Here is a 13395-nt window from a genome sequence, read left to right as displayed (position 1 = left end):
ATGGAGAGATATGGAAATTGTGCAGGCAGAAGGGATTAGTTTAGATAGGAATTTCATTACTAGTTTAATTAGCTTGGCATAACATCATGGGCCGAAGGGCCTGTTCCTGTGCTGTACTGTCCTACATTCTAAGGTACTCCTGAAATGGAGCATCTGTCACCGATTTTGTTAATACATTCCAAACAAGTGCACATCGGAAGTTTCTCTGTGGAAACGCAGAGAGTTGAACTGGTGAGGATGAAATGGCTGAGTATGCCTGGGTGACAGCTCTGACAAGGGACAGCACAGCACTCACTCAGACTCGATACTATACAGAACACAGGCCTCATTCAAACAGCACCGTATGGGACCTGCTGTTTCCCATGTTCCAGCCTGATGCTGAACACTGTACTGGGAGCAGCTCACATAGGACCCAGAAGTCCCAAATGAAATTGCCCAGGAAGGCAGATTTGATCATTTGCCTCATCTGAGAAAATGGCCAGAACTCTGGAGATTTGGAGCGAATCCTGAGGCAAGGTGGAGTTCACACAAACTACAAGTGCCCTTGTCTCTATAGGAAGTCCAACAGTACAGCACAAGAACAGGCCCTTCAGTGCATGATGTTGTGCCAAATGAATTAAACTAGTAATTAAAAGCCTACTAAACTAGTCCCTTCTGCCTGCACATCCATATCCCTTCATTCTCTGCATATTTATGTACCTATCTAAGAGCCTCTTAAAGCCTCAACCAAATTTGCCTCCACGACCACCCCTGGCAGCGTATTCCAGGCACCCACCTCTGTCTGTGTAAAAAAACTTGCCCAGCAAATCTACTTTAAATTTTCCCCCTCTCACCTTAAAGCTATGCCCTCCAGTATTAGACATTTCGACCCTGGGAAAAAAGATACCAGCCATCTACTCTTATCTATGCCTCTCATAATCTTATAAACTTCTAGCAGGTCTCCTCTCAGCCTCCACTGCTCCAGAGAAAACAACCCAAGTTTGTCCAAACCCTCTTCACAGTACATGCCCTTTAATTCAGGCAGCATCCTGGTGAACCTCTTCTGCACCCTCTCCAAAGCCTCCACATCCTTCCTATAATGGAGCGGCTAGAATTGAATGCAATTCTCCAGATGCAGCCTAGCCAGAATTTTATAAAGCAGCAACATAACTTTCTGATTCTTGAACTCAATACCTCAACTAATAAAGGCAAGCATGCCATATGGCTTCTTTACCACCCTCTCAACCTATGCGGCCACTTTCAGGGAGCTGTGGCTATTTCTGATATCCGGCCAGTCTCCCCACTCCCAGACTTGGGGCCTGTACCCCCCACTCCCAGTATCAGGCTTGTGCCTCCACTGCTGATGCTGAGTTAGTGTTCCTGATTTGGGGTTTTCTTTGTCCCTGCAGTGTCAGCTCTGCACATCTGCCTCCTTGAAGTCAGCAAGTTGAACAGTGTGGCCTGAGCAAAGACTGAATCTTGCAGTTTCATTAATTGGTCTGCCGGAGTTGTGACCTAAATTGCCGACATCAGCAGAACTCACAACAGGTGAACTGCATGCCACTTTAAAACTCTGCCAAGGTGCTGTCACAATTGTTGAGACTTGGTGCAGAACATTGTCATAGTTTGGTGGGTTATATCGTGTGTTATTTTTATTTTGAGGATTTGCATCCACAGATATCTTTATTAGTCACATGTACATCGAAACACACAATGAAATGCATCTTTTTGCGTAGAGTATTCTGGGGGCAGCCCACAAGTGTTGCCACGCTTCCGGCACCAGCATAGCATGCCCATGACTTCCTAACCCATACGGCTTTGCAATGCGGGAGGAAACCGGAGCACCAGGAGGAAACCCATGCTGACATGGGCAGGATATACAGACAGCGGCCGGAATTGAACCCGGGTTACTGGTGCTGTAATAGCGTTACGCTAACCGCTACACTACTGTGCCTGCTACACTACCATGCACAGCGAATCTATTGCAGTGTTCAGTATTGGAAAATTGGAGAATTTGCAATGTACTCATTGTTAACGGGCACCTTGTGTCATTTGCGGCTTCTTGCTGTAAATATTCTTTGAACCTGTATCAATGGCACTCAAGTGCAATCTGCAGTGGATCCTACATAATTAATACCAGACCACTGATGGTGGTAGACAGTGATCACTACTGTCCCCTACATCCTCAACACACTCCCCTCACTACTCATCCACCAATCTCCCACACACACCATCACTTAGCGTTTTACTCTGTGAGCCTCAGATGTATCCATCAGGATTTTATGTTGTAAACTCATGTGGGCAAAATCTTAAACTCAATGTCATAAAAATTTTAGTCTGTCCTAAATAGTTATTCATTCATCGTCATTCTACACCGGCCAAACTACAGGCACTGATGGAGAAATGGGTAAAGTCATAGAGTTGTACAGCACAGAAACAGGTCTTTCAGCCTACTATGTCCACGCCAACCATTGTACTTATCAATACTAATACTATTTACCCTCATCTGGGCCATAGCTTGCTATGACTTGGCGATTCAAGTGCTTGTCTCGATACTTCTTAAATGTTGTGAGAGTCTCTGCCTCCACCACCCCCTCAGGCAGTGTGTTCCAGAATCCTACCACACTCTGTGTGAAAACATTTCCCCTTAGATCCTCTCTAAACCTCCTCCCTCTCACCTTATGCCCATTGCCACCTGTTTTAGACTCCTCCACCATGGGAAAGGGTTTCTTACTATCTACCCCATCTATCCCTCTCATACCTCTATCAGGTCCCCCATCAGCCTCCTCTGCTCCAGGGGAAATAAAAACAGCCTATCCAGTCTTTTCTTATCACTGAAATGCTTCATCCCAGGCAACATCCTGGTGAATCTCCTCTGCACCTTCTCCAGCACAATCACATCCTTCCTATAATGTAGCAATCAGAATTGCACATAATACTCCAAATGCAGCCTAACCAATGCTTTATAAAGCTGTATCATGACATCCCAGCTCTTATATTCTGTGCCACAGTTAATGAAGAGAAGCACGCCATATGCATTCTTCACCTCCTTATCTTCTGTACTGCTACTTTCAGGGATCTATGAACTTGTACCACAAGGTCCCTCTGTTCATCAATACTCCCTCAGGTTCTACCATATGCTGTGCATGTCCTCCCCTTGTTTGCCCTCTAAAATGCATCACTTTGCAATTGTCAGGATTAAATACCATCTGCTATTTCTTTGTCTAACTTTCCAGCTGATCAATATCATACTATAGCCCAAGACAACCCTTCCCACTATCGACAACACCACAAATTTCCATGTCAACTGCAAGCTTACTAATCATACCTCCTATTTTATATTCACCTTCAAGTTGTTAATGTGTGTCACAAACATCAAAGGTCCCAGCATCAATTCTTGTGGTTTATAGTCTTCCAATCCCAAAAGCAACCTTCCTCCAATTCCCCCCTGCCTCATATTAACAAGCCAACTTTGGATCCAATTTGTCAGCTTGCCTTGGATCCCATGGGCTCTAACCCTTTGGACCAGACAACCATGCGGGTCCTTTGAAAGGCCTTACTAAAGTCCATGTAAACAAGATTTACTGCACTGCTTTCATCAATATACTGAGTTAACTCTTCAAAAAAATTCAATCAAATTAGTGAAACAAGATTTCCCATGAACAAACTCATGCTGACTATCCTTAATCAATTATTGCCTTTGCAAGTGTAAATAAATTCTGCACCTTAGAATTTTTTTCAAATAATTTCCCTACCACTGATAAAGGACATACTGCCTATAATTACCTGGCTTATCCCTGCTGCCCTTCTTTAATAGAGGGACCACAAGAATTATCCTCCAGTCATCTGGTATACCTCACCAGTGGCCAGCAAAGATGTAGAAATCTCTGTCAGGGCCCCAGCTACTGTATCTCTTCCCTTGCCTCCCACAGTGGCCTGGGATACATCTCAGCAGTTCCTGTGGATTTATTCACATTTATTTATTCACAGACATCAAACACTTCCTCTTTCTTAATGCTAACCTGTTATAGAATATCACCAACTCTCTCACTGAACATCTACCATTTCTTTCTCCTTAGTGAATACAGATGAAAAGATCTCACTTACGATTGCCCCTATGGACCCTAAGGGGACCTACTCTTTCCCTGGTTACCCTTTTACCTCTAATATAAAATGCCTTGGGATTCTCCTTAATCTTGTCTGCTAGTGATAACTTATGACCCTTCTTTGCCCTCCTAATTTTCTTCTTTTTTAAGTATTTTCCTATATTCAGTACACTCCTCAACTTGTGCTACTGTGCCGCCCAAAGCAGAGCTGTGGGAGAGACCCAGGTTCAATCCTGACCCTGGGTGCTATCTGTGTAGAGTTTGTACATTCTCCCTGTGACCGTGTGGGGTTTCCCCTGGGTGCTCTAGTTTCTGCCACACTCCAAAGGTGTGTTAGTTGGTAAGGTAATTGGCTGCTGAAAATTGCTCCTAGTGTGTTGGTGGGTGATGGGAGCATAGGCAGGGAGGGGGTGACAGTTATGGCAAGTAAGAGGGGTAATGATATTGATGGAAAAAGTGGTGCAGAATCAGTTGGCTAAATGCCTTCCTTCTACATCATAAAGAAATGTGGAATTATGAAAAATATAAGTTTTAGTGTAGATGAATCCTCCAGAGATGTTGTTATGGTCATGCAGGTGTCAATACAGCTGTTAGAATAATTGTTTGTATAATTCCTGGTCTGTTTGTTACTGGGGATACAGGTGATGGTACCATTATGGGTGTTGGTCCAGGTAATGGTACTGTACCTCACCACCCAACAAGCTCCCAAATTGGAGTGGACTAATATACAGACACATGGGAAATTGTACAACTTGCATTTCCTCCACTTCAGAACCAAGCTCATTCCAACCTCCATCATTGATCTGGGCTGTGCAAATGATGCAAACTCAGAACCCAAGTTTCAAATTATCGTTGACTGAAGCATACGAGAGAGTGGACCTTACACTCATGTGCAAAGCAAAGGTCCTCCACTATATAACAATGACCTCCGACAGCAAAGGTCCTCAACAAAATGCTTAGAACATGGACCATTTCTCATATCTTGGAAATGTTCCCTGAGTAAAGACAGGCATTGATGATTTTGACTACTTAAGAAAACACCATTTGAAAATCAAGATCAAAGCTTATGGACCGCCTAACGACAGTGACCCTTGCCTTCTTGTATTGCTTCTGAAGCCTGGACTACCTACAGCAGGCACGTCAAGGCACTGGAGAGATACCACCAATGCTGTCTCCACAAAACCCTCCAAATCTACTGGCAGCATAAGCAGACCAACATCAGTTTCCTCTTCCAGGCTAACATCCCCAGCATCAAGAACCCGTTGTACAATCAGTCAGATCCGATGGGTGAACAACATTGTCCTCATGCCCAGCACCAGACTCCCAAAACAGACACACTACTCCTAAGCTTCATCACAGCAAGAGATTTCCAGGAGGACAGATGAAATGTTTTGAAGATGTCCTCAAAGCCTTCTTGAAAAAAAATGTACCATCCTCACTGGCTCATGGAATCCCTGGTGTGTGACCAGCAGAGAGAGCCTTAACTCTTCAACGGGAGCTTCCTAGCATGGCAGGTCCCAAACAAACTACTCACCCTTCCAGGTGTGGCAGAGACTGTGGATCCCATGTTGGCTTCATTAGTCTCCTCAGAAGCCACAAAACATGAGCAGAAGGAAGTCACCTTTGAACACAGGGGACTGTCTAAGAAAAAGACAGAAGCTAGTTGTACCAAAACTGATGCTAGTACAAATATTGGCATGGAATCTGCCAAAGATATTGGTACAGGTGTTGGTAAAGGGCTAGTACAGGTGCCGGGGCAGATGCTGGTACACATCATTAGAGGTAGTAGTACAAGTGCTGGCATAAGTAGTACATGTATAGGTAAGGTGTTAGTGCAGATGTCTTTACAGGAGATTCGCAGATGGTAGTTCAGACCTGGTACAGCCACAGACACTGGCATGAGTATGGCCACTGGTACTGGCATATGGCACAGCCACTGGTACAGGCAATCATTCAAGGATGTGTGCTTATGTTAATTCAAGTGTCAGTTTAGTTGCAGGATCTAGAACGGTGCTGGGTATAGACATCAGTACAGGCATTGGGGCAGGTGGTAGAAAAGGTATTAATGCAGGCACAGATACAATTACCAGCACACAGACTGGTAAAAGAACAATTATAACGTTGCTTCCCACAGATGTTGGTGCAGTTAGGGGTACAGATGTGAGTGTAGTTGCTGAAATAGGTACTGCTCTTGCACAGGTATGGGTACGGATGCTGATACAGGGATCAGTATAGGTGTCGGTACAGGTAACAGTACAGGGATGTCTAAATATTGCCATCAATGTGGATACAGGTATTGGTGTGGGTGCTGCTTACAAATACTCTTACAAGCACATACGGATATCAGCAGAGATGTGAGTACAAGTATCAGTTAGAACAGGAGCTGGGATATCTTTCAGTACAGTTATCAGTAGAAGTGCCAGTACAGATGCTGACACTGTTGCTGGTGTGAGTATCAGTCAAGATACCACCATAACACATACTAATACAGACATTGGTATGATTACTGGAACTGGTATCAGCATAAGTGATGATGCAGTTATTAGTACAGGTCCTGGTACAGGCATCAGTTATAGGCATTGGTACTGGAATTGCAAAAAAATGTTGGATCAGATATCACTATAGCTGCTGGCACAGGTACCATATACTGGCAAAATGTTGAATGCTGCAGAATTCCTGTTCAGTAAGGCATAAACCTTGGTATTTAACCCAGGAGTCTTGTATCATTTAAATCTTTGAATGGTTTCAATCTTATGATGAGACTTGATTGAATCCAGCCCCAGTCATCAGCTCCTAAATATTTTTCCTTGGATCAGGAGCACTAAACCTGTCACATAATAATACTCACACATTTTATGCTTGTTCTGAGTCAATGGAACTATATTTCAGAAGTAGAGTAGTCAAGAGGGATGGCACTATATTGCACTTTTAGCCCCAAGATGGATTTCTTTGCCCAAGTACCAAATCCTAGATTGACTTACATTGTTTCTGAGCTGGAACCTATTATTCTTGTCATGTCTTCACTCCTCATTTAATGTCATCTTACAAAATTGGATCAGCTGAGATTAAAGGAGCTACTTGCCTGGTTGAGTGCAGCTTCAACAACACTCAAACTCAACACCATCCAGGACAAAACTGTCTACTTGATTAGCACTTCAGCCGCCACCTTAACTATTAATTCCCTCCAGCACCTGTGTACCAGTGTGTACTATACATAAAATAGACACCAGCAAGTTGCCAAATACTTCGACAACAGCAGTTTTCAACCCATTGCGTCTTCCAGATGGAAACTCAAAGAAAGCGGGTTTATAGAGACCTTACCCTCTCCAACGTCCCTGTTCAATTATACAACAAAATGACATGGAAACACATTGTCCTTTCTTCATTCTCATTGGGACAATATCTACGTAACCCCTACCTAAACGCAACATTGCAGGAGGACCTTCTTCATAATGCTTGCTGTATTTCAAGAAGACAACTGATCACCATCTTCTCTGGGGGAACCAGGGAAAATGATAAAAGCTGGCATTGTGATGCCTTTAGTTCAATAATTATTTAAACAATAACAACAATTAAATTGGATTGGGGAACCTTATGAATGAGTTGGGGCAGTCCTCTATCCCACATTTTATTCATCCTTGAGATCATTTACTTTCACCAACACAACCCTGTTTTACCTTGTTTCATTTAAAGAATAAAAAAGATTAACCTTTGGTTATGAATTTAGGACATGCATTGCTATCAACTAAATAGTTAGAAAATGTGGTCACCTGTAATAGACGAAATACAGCAGCTGATTTTCACACAGCAAGATCCCATAAACATCAATGTACACATGAACAAGTTATCTCTTTTAGGGATATTGGTTGAGATATAAACAGTGGATGGTAGCCTCCTGCTCTTTCAACAATGCAATGAAATTTTACAGATATATTTGAAAAGGCAATGGGGATTTAATCCAACATCAGATGGGACAAAGTGCAGCACTCCCTCTGTGGTGTACAGGAGTGTGTTTCTCAATTTAGTGTTCATCATTTTTGAATTAAAGAAATATGTAACATGGAGTCATCTGGCACTGAAATGGGCCCTTTCGGCCTAACTTGTCTATGTCAACTGTGATGCCTATCTATGCTAATCCCATTTTCCTGTATTAGGCCTGTATCCCTCCCCTCCTTACTACCCAAGTGCCTTTCCTAATGCCTTTTAAATGTTGTAATTGTATCTGCCTCTACCACTTCTCCTGGCAGCTTGTTCCAGATAACCACCACCCTCTGAGTGAAAAACTTGCCCTTCAGATCTCCTTTAAATATCTCCCATCTCACCTTAAACTTGTGCCTTCTAGCTTCAGACTCCCCCACACAAGGAAAAAGATTCTGACCATTTACCTGAATTATACCCCTCATATTTTTATAAACCTTGCCCCTCAGCCTTCTATTTTCCATTGAGAATAAACACAGTCTATTCAAATTCTCCTTACAATCTCTCCTCTCCATTCCAGGCAACATCCTGGTGAATCACTTCTGCACTCTCTCTGTTACTACCATATTCTTCCTGTACCATGGTGACCAGAACTGTATGCAATATTCCAAGTGCAGCCTGACCAATGTTTTATACAGCTCCAGCATGACATCCCAACTGTTATACTCAATGCTCAGCCTATGAAGACAAGCCTGCCAAATGGATTCTTCACAACCCTATCCACCTGCATCACCATTTTCAGGGAACCATTGCACACCAATTTCCCACGCACTTCAACATCCCAAGGCCCCTGCCATTTACTGTGTGTATGCTCTGTTAATATTTGATGTCCCAAAATGCATTACCTCACACTTGCCTGGATTAAATTCATCTGCCACTGCCTTTTTTGTGTTGTCAGCAAACTTACTAAGCAGTCCACCTCATCCAAGTCATTTATATATACAACAAACAACAATGATCTCAGCACCAATTCCTGCACACAACACTGGTTACAGACTTCCAGTCAGCAAAACACCTCTCAACCACTACCCTGTGCCTTGTATCACCAAACCAATTTTGGATCCAGTTTGCCAACATGCCTTGGATCCCGTTTGCCAACATGCCTTGGATCCCATGTGCCCTAAGCTTTTGGATCAGCCTACCAAGTGGGACTTTGTCAAAAGCCTTGTTTAAGTCCAGGTACAACATGTCTACCATCCTGCCTTCATTAATTTTGTTAGTTACCTCCTCAAAAAATCAATCAGATTTGTGAGTCAGGATTTCCCCTGTGCAAAACATACCGATTCCTCCCAACCAGTCTTTCCCTTAGGATATTTTTCCAGTAATTTCCAAACTACTTTATAAGGCTGACTGGCCTGTAGTTTCCTGGCTTATCCCTACTGCCCTTTTTGAATAAGGGAATAACATTAGCTATGCATGAAGTAAGTTGCCCATCTCCATCCCTGAGTTGTATCCCTACTCTTCCGGTCTGGACTGCCCAACACTACTGACCAAGACCCATTCAAGACATTTCATCTTTCAAATACCTCATGATCTTAATCTGGTACACACCAAATCTACTATATAGATTTTATTCACAATAATATAATAGTATATTTCAACTCACCATGTTAACTTCAGAGATCATGTCTATGCTGGCAATGTGAATACTCATCCCCACAGTAACTGGAGACCCTGGCAATAAAGAAAATATTAAGAGTGTTTAATCATGCTCCTCTTTTCCGATCGCAAACCCTTTTTAAGCATCTATTGATGAGCTTTAACTGATGTAATCTAAAGTTGGGCATCTTTCTTAAAATGTGCAAGGGATGAGGCCTTGCCCAACCAGCTCCCAGCTAAGGAAAAAATTTCAATAAAATTACCAGAAAGCCAACTCAAACAGAACAAATTAGTGACAGATATAAATTTACATTCAGGTTAATGAGAAGATTAGTGTGATAAAGGAAAATACTTCGTGACAAAGAGACAAATAGAGGTTTCAGTAACATAGAACAGTAATATTAACCCTGATATTAGTCTAGAACATGAGAACAGTAGGAAGCCATCCAGCCCTGAGTGGCTCCACAATGCAGTGAAATATTTGTTGCTATGTGTCTTAATACCTTCCATTTGCTTATAGTCAGTGATCATTGATACCCTGGTTCAACAATAACCTAACAAATTTTGTTTTGAAATTTTACATTGCAGTCTCTGAAACATTTGGAAGGGACATTTTGGGAATCCCACTTCCATTTATATGTAGAAATGTACCTGACATCATCCCTCAGTGGTCTGGGTCTAATTTTAAGATTACGTCACTTTTTCCAAGAACCTCCCAAAAGTGGAAATCGTATTTCTCAATATCAACCCCATCACCTTCAGTGATCATCAAGTACCTTCAGTTAAACTATTCCTTGATGATTCATACCCTAAAAAAATACAGACCTGGCCCATGCACTATCCTGTCATCGTGTTCAGTGGAGGAATTAGATATCTCCCAATAGCCAAGGTTGGAGCAAACTATCTGATAAAGTTTAGTGATGATAATAGTTTGAAATACCTCCAAAGTCAGGCCTGAGGCGGATGTCGTACCCTCTGAGCAACCTGTCCACTGTTCTTTTCACCAGGGAAATGTTACCGATTCCATTGACACTGAGGCAAGAGAACAGAAACAATGTGAGTCTGAGTCTCTCTCAACATAGCCAACATGTCCATTTTCTAAGTGCAACTAAAGGGTCAGATCTATATCCATGAACACAATACCCAATGAGCAAAAGAAGCCTGAACTCAATCAGTGAGCAAGGCTCTACCATGCCCAGCTTCATCAGCCTGTTCACTGATGGGTCATGCATAGGGTTCCCTGAAGTGCATGAAGGAATGGTCTTTACGCATCCATTTAACAAAGGTGTCTGCCGACCTGCCCCCTACTGTACAACATTGCCCTGATGACAATAAAAACTGGAAAGTGTGGATCATATTCCTTATCTCTGCAACAGCTGGCAGTGAAGGTAAACATTCATGTTAAAATTCACCATCCCCTCCAGTGTTCCAGCACCCCCTTTGGCTCTCTGTGGAAAAGAATGATCAAAATTTCAAACGTGGTACTGAATTCTACCAGGGAGCAATGATCCTACCTTCTGCAATGCTTCTCAAACATGACTACTTGTGACGGGCATCTCAAAGCACCGTAGAGATACCGCCAACATCGCCCCACAAAATCCTCCAAATCCACCGACAGGATAAGCAAACCAATATCAGTGTCCTGTCCTCGGCCAACAGCGAGACCCTAACCACAACCATTTGGCTTCACTGGGCAGGCCAGATCGATCGTGTGCCTGACACCAGTCTCCCGAATCACGAGCTCATTCGCTAAAGGACAGAGAAGGTGCTTCAAGAATGTTCTCAAAGTCTCCTTGAAATAAGACAAACATCCCCACCCATTTGTGGGGATCCCCTGGCCTGAAGCAACATAGCAGATGCTGGAGGAACTCAGCGGGTCAGGCAGCGTCTGCAGAGGGAAATGGACAGTCGACGTTTCGGGTCGAGACCCTCCATCTGGATCTGAGTCTAGATGAAAAGGCTCGACCCAACACCTCGACTGTTCACTCCCCCCCACACACAGATGCTGCCTGACCTGCTGAGTTCTTCAAGCACCTTGTTTGTTGCTCCAGTTTCCAGCATCTGCAGTCTCTTGTCTCTCCATCTCCTGTCCTGAGACCACTCAAAATGGAGATGGAACAAGCAGGAAGACAGAGAGCCTCAGATGTGTTTGACAGAGTGCCCCTTCATGTGAAAACCCAGAGGGAACAAGAGCACCCCAACTACCCCCCTCCGCCCCCGCCCCCGCCCCCCCCCAGTCCCACCTCGCACCTCCAGCTGTGGCAAAGTGTCCAGATGCCACTTTAGCCTCGTCAGAGCCTACAAGGAATGGTGGAGCAGGGAGGGAATCCGCATGGAGTAAACAGTGGGAATGAATCAGTGCAGACTTCACCTGTACACACGGTGTGGAGCATACATGCAGAGTTAATTCATGCCTTTTAATGTCTCTCCTTCCAGCACACCGCCAGTTGTGTGAAGGCAGGGGATGGTGTCCGCTGGATATTCAGAGCACAGACTGATTCTGGGCACATCAAAGGGGGGAATTATATTACACAGCCAGGCACACTCAATGGTGTATATGCAATGTTGTATCTGGAGACGGAATGGGAACGTAACAGTAGCCAAACCCTGATGCAGGATGTAGGGGAGACGGTAGAGGAGGGTTTGTCGGGGGGAGCACAGTTTAAGGTTGGCGGCGAGTGGAGGTAGCTGTACCTTTGAGCCCAGTAGACCACCGAGAGCCCGGTGAGGAAGGAGCAGACGCCGGACACTCGCTCCTCCTGCAGTCTCCACATCGCTGCTGTCTTCAGCCGCGTCCAGGAGCTCCCTCTCCCTCTCGGCTGCCCAGCGGTTCCCGGCCCGGCTGCGGAGCCGCAGTGACTCCCGCTCCCCGCTCCCCGCTCTCCGCAGCGCAGCGCCCGGTTCAGCGGCCGCACGGTTCGCGCCGACTGCCTCCGCTCCCCCTCTCTGCCCTCCTCATCGCTCCTCAGCCCTCCCCGGGCAGCCCGACGCCGGCCACCTGCCCCCCTCCCGCCCGCACTAGAGGGGGCATCTGTCGGAGCCGGGCTGACGTCAGGGCTCGCCTCTTAACCCGTCTCTGGCTACAGACCTGGCGGTGGGCCAGGGGGAAGGGGTGTGTGAGGGATAGGGAGAGATGTGAGGAGGGGAGAGGGAGGAGCGAAGGGGAGAGGAGGGGCTGAGTGAGGGGGAGAGGAAGGGTGAAGGAGAGGAGAAAAGGGGTGAGGGGAGGACGGATGAGTGAAGGGGTGGGGATATGAGGGGTGAAGGCTGACGAGGAGGGGATGAGGGTGGCGGATGAAGGGATGAGGGTAGAGGAGGATGGGTGAGGGCAGAGGAGTGGTTGAGGGAGGAGAGGGGATGAGACTGGTGGAGGAGGGGAGGGGATGAGGAGGAGAGGATGATGAAGGGAGGAGGAGGAGGAGAAGGGGATGGGGAAGAGGAGGGGAAGTGGGTAGAAGGAGGGGACAGAGGAGTAGATGAGGGGAGGAGGAGATGAAAGGGACGGGGAGAAGAGGGGAGGAGGAGGCAGGGATGAGGGACGGGGAGGAGGCAAGGATGGGGGAGGAAGACGGGATGAGGGAGGAGGAGGAGGCAGGGAGGAGGAGGAGGAGGGGCTGGACGGGAAAGGAGGAGGAGCTGAGGGGCAGGGAATGGGGAGGAGGAGGGGGTGGGAAGGAGGAAGGGATGAGGGAGGAGGAGGAAGAGGGAGGGTGAGAGAGGCAGAGGGAGAGAG

The 13395-nt window shown here is 45.4% G+C and overlaps 1 protein-coding gene across 1 annotated transcript in view; it reads right to left on the bottom strand.

Annotated features, from left to right (window-relative positions):
• The window catches only part of LOC127573182 (gamma-aminobutyric acid receptor subunit beta-4-like), a 92052-nt gene extending 79509 nt beyond the window's left edge, over positions 1-12543 (bottom strand). Inside the window, exons 1-3 of the mRNA XM_052021167.1 lie at positions 12357-12543; positions 10603-10694; positions 9670-9737 (exon numbers count right to left, since the gene is read on the bottom strand). Of these exons, the coding sequence (XP_051877127.1) occupies positions 9670-9737; positions 10603-10694; positions 12357-12436 (240 nt within the window). The 5' untranslated portion in view covers positions 12437-12543. The remainder of the gene's footprint in view (positions 1-9669; positions 9738-10602; positions 10695-12356) is intronic.
• Between the last annotated feature and the right edge of the window lie 852 nt (positions 12544-13395).

The sequence above is a fragment of the Pristis pectinata genome, chromosome 8 (genome assembly GCF_009764475.1).
Source record: "Pristis pectinata isolate sPriPec2 chromosome 8, sPriPec2.1.pri, whole genome shotgun sequence".
Lineage (NCBI taxonomy): Eukaryota > Metazoa > Chordata > Chondrichthyes > Rhinopristiformes > Pristidae > Pristis > Pristis pectinata.
This window is presented reverse-complemented; position numbering and strand designations above follow the sequence as displayed.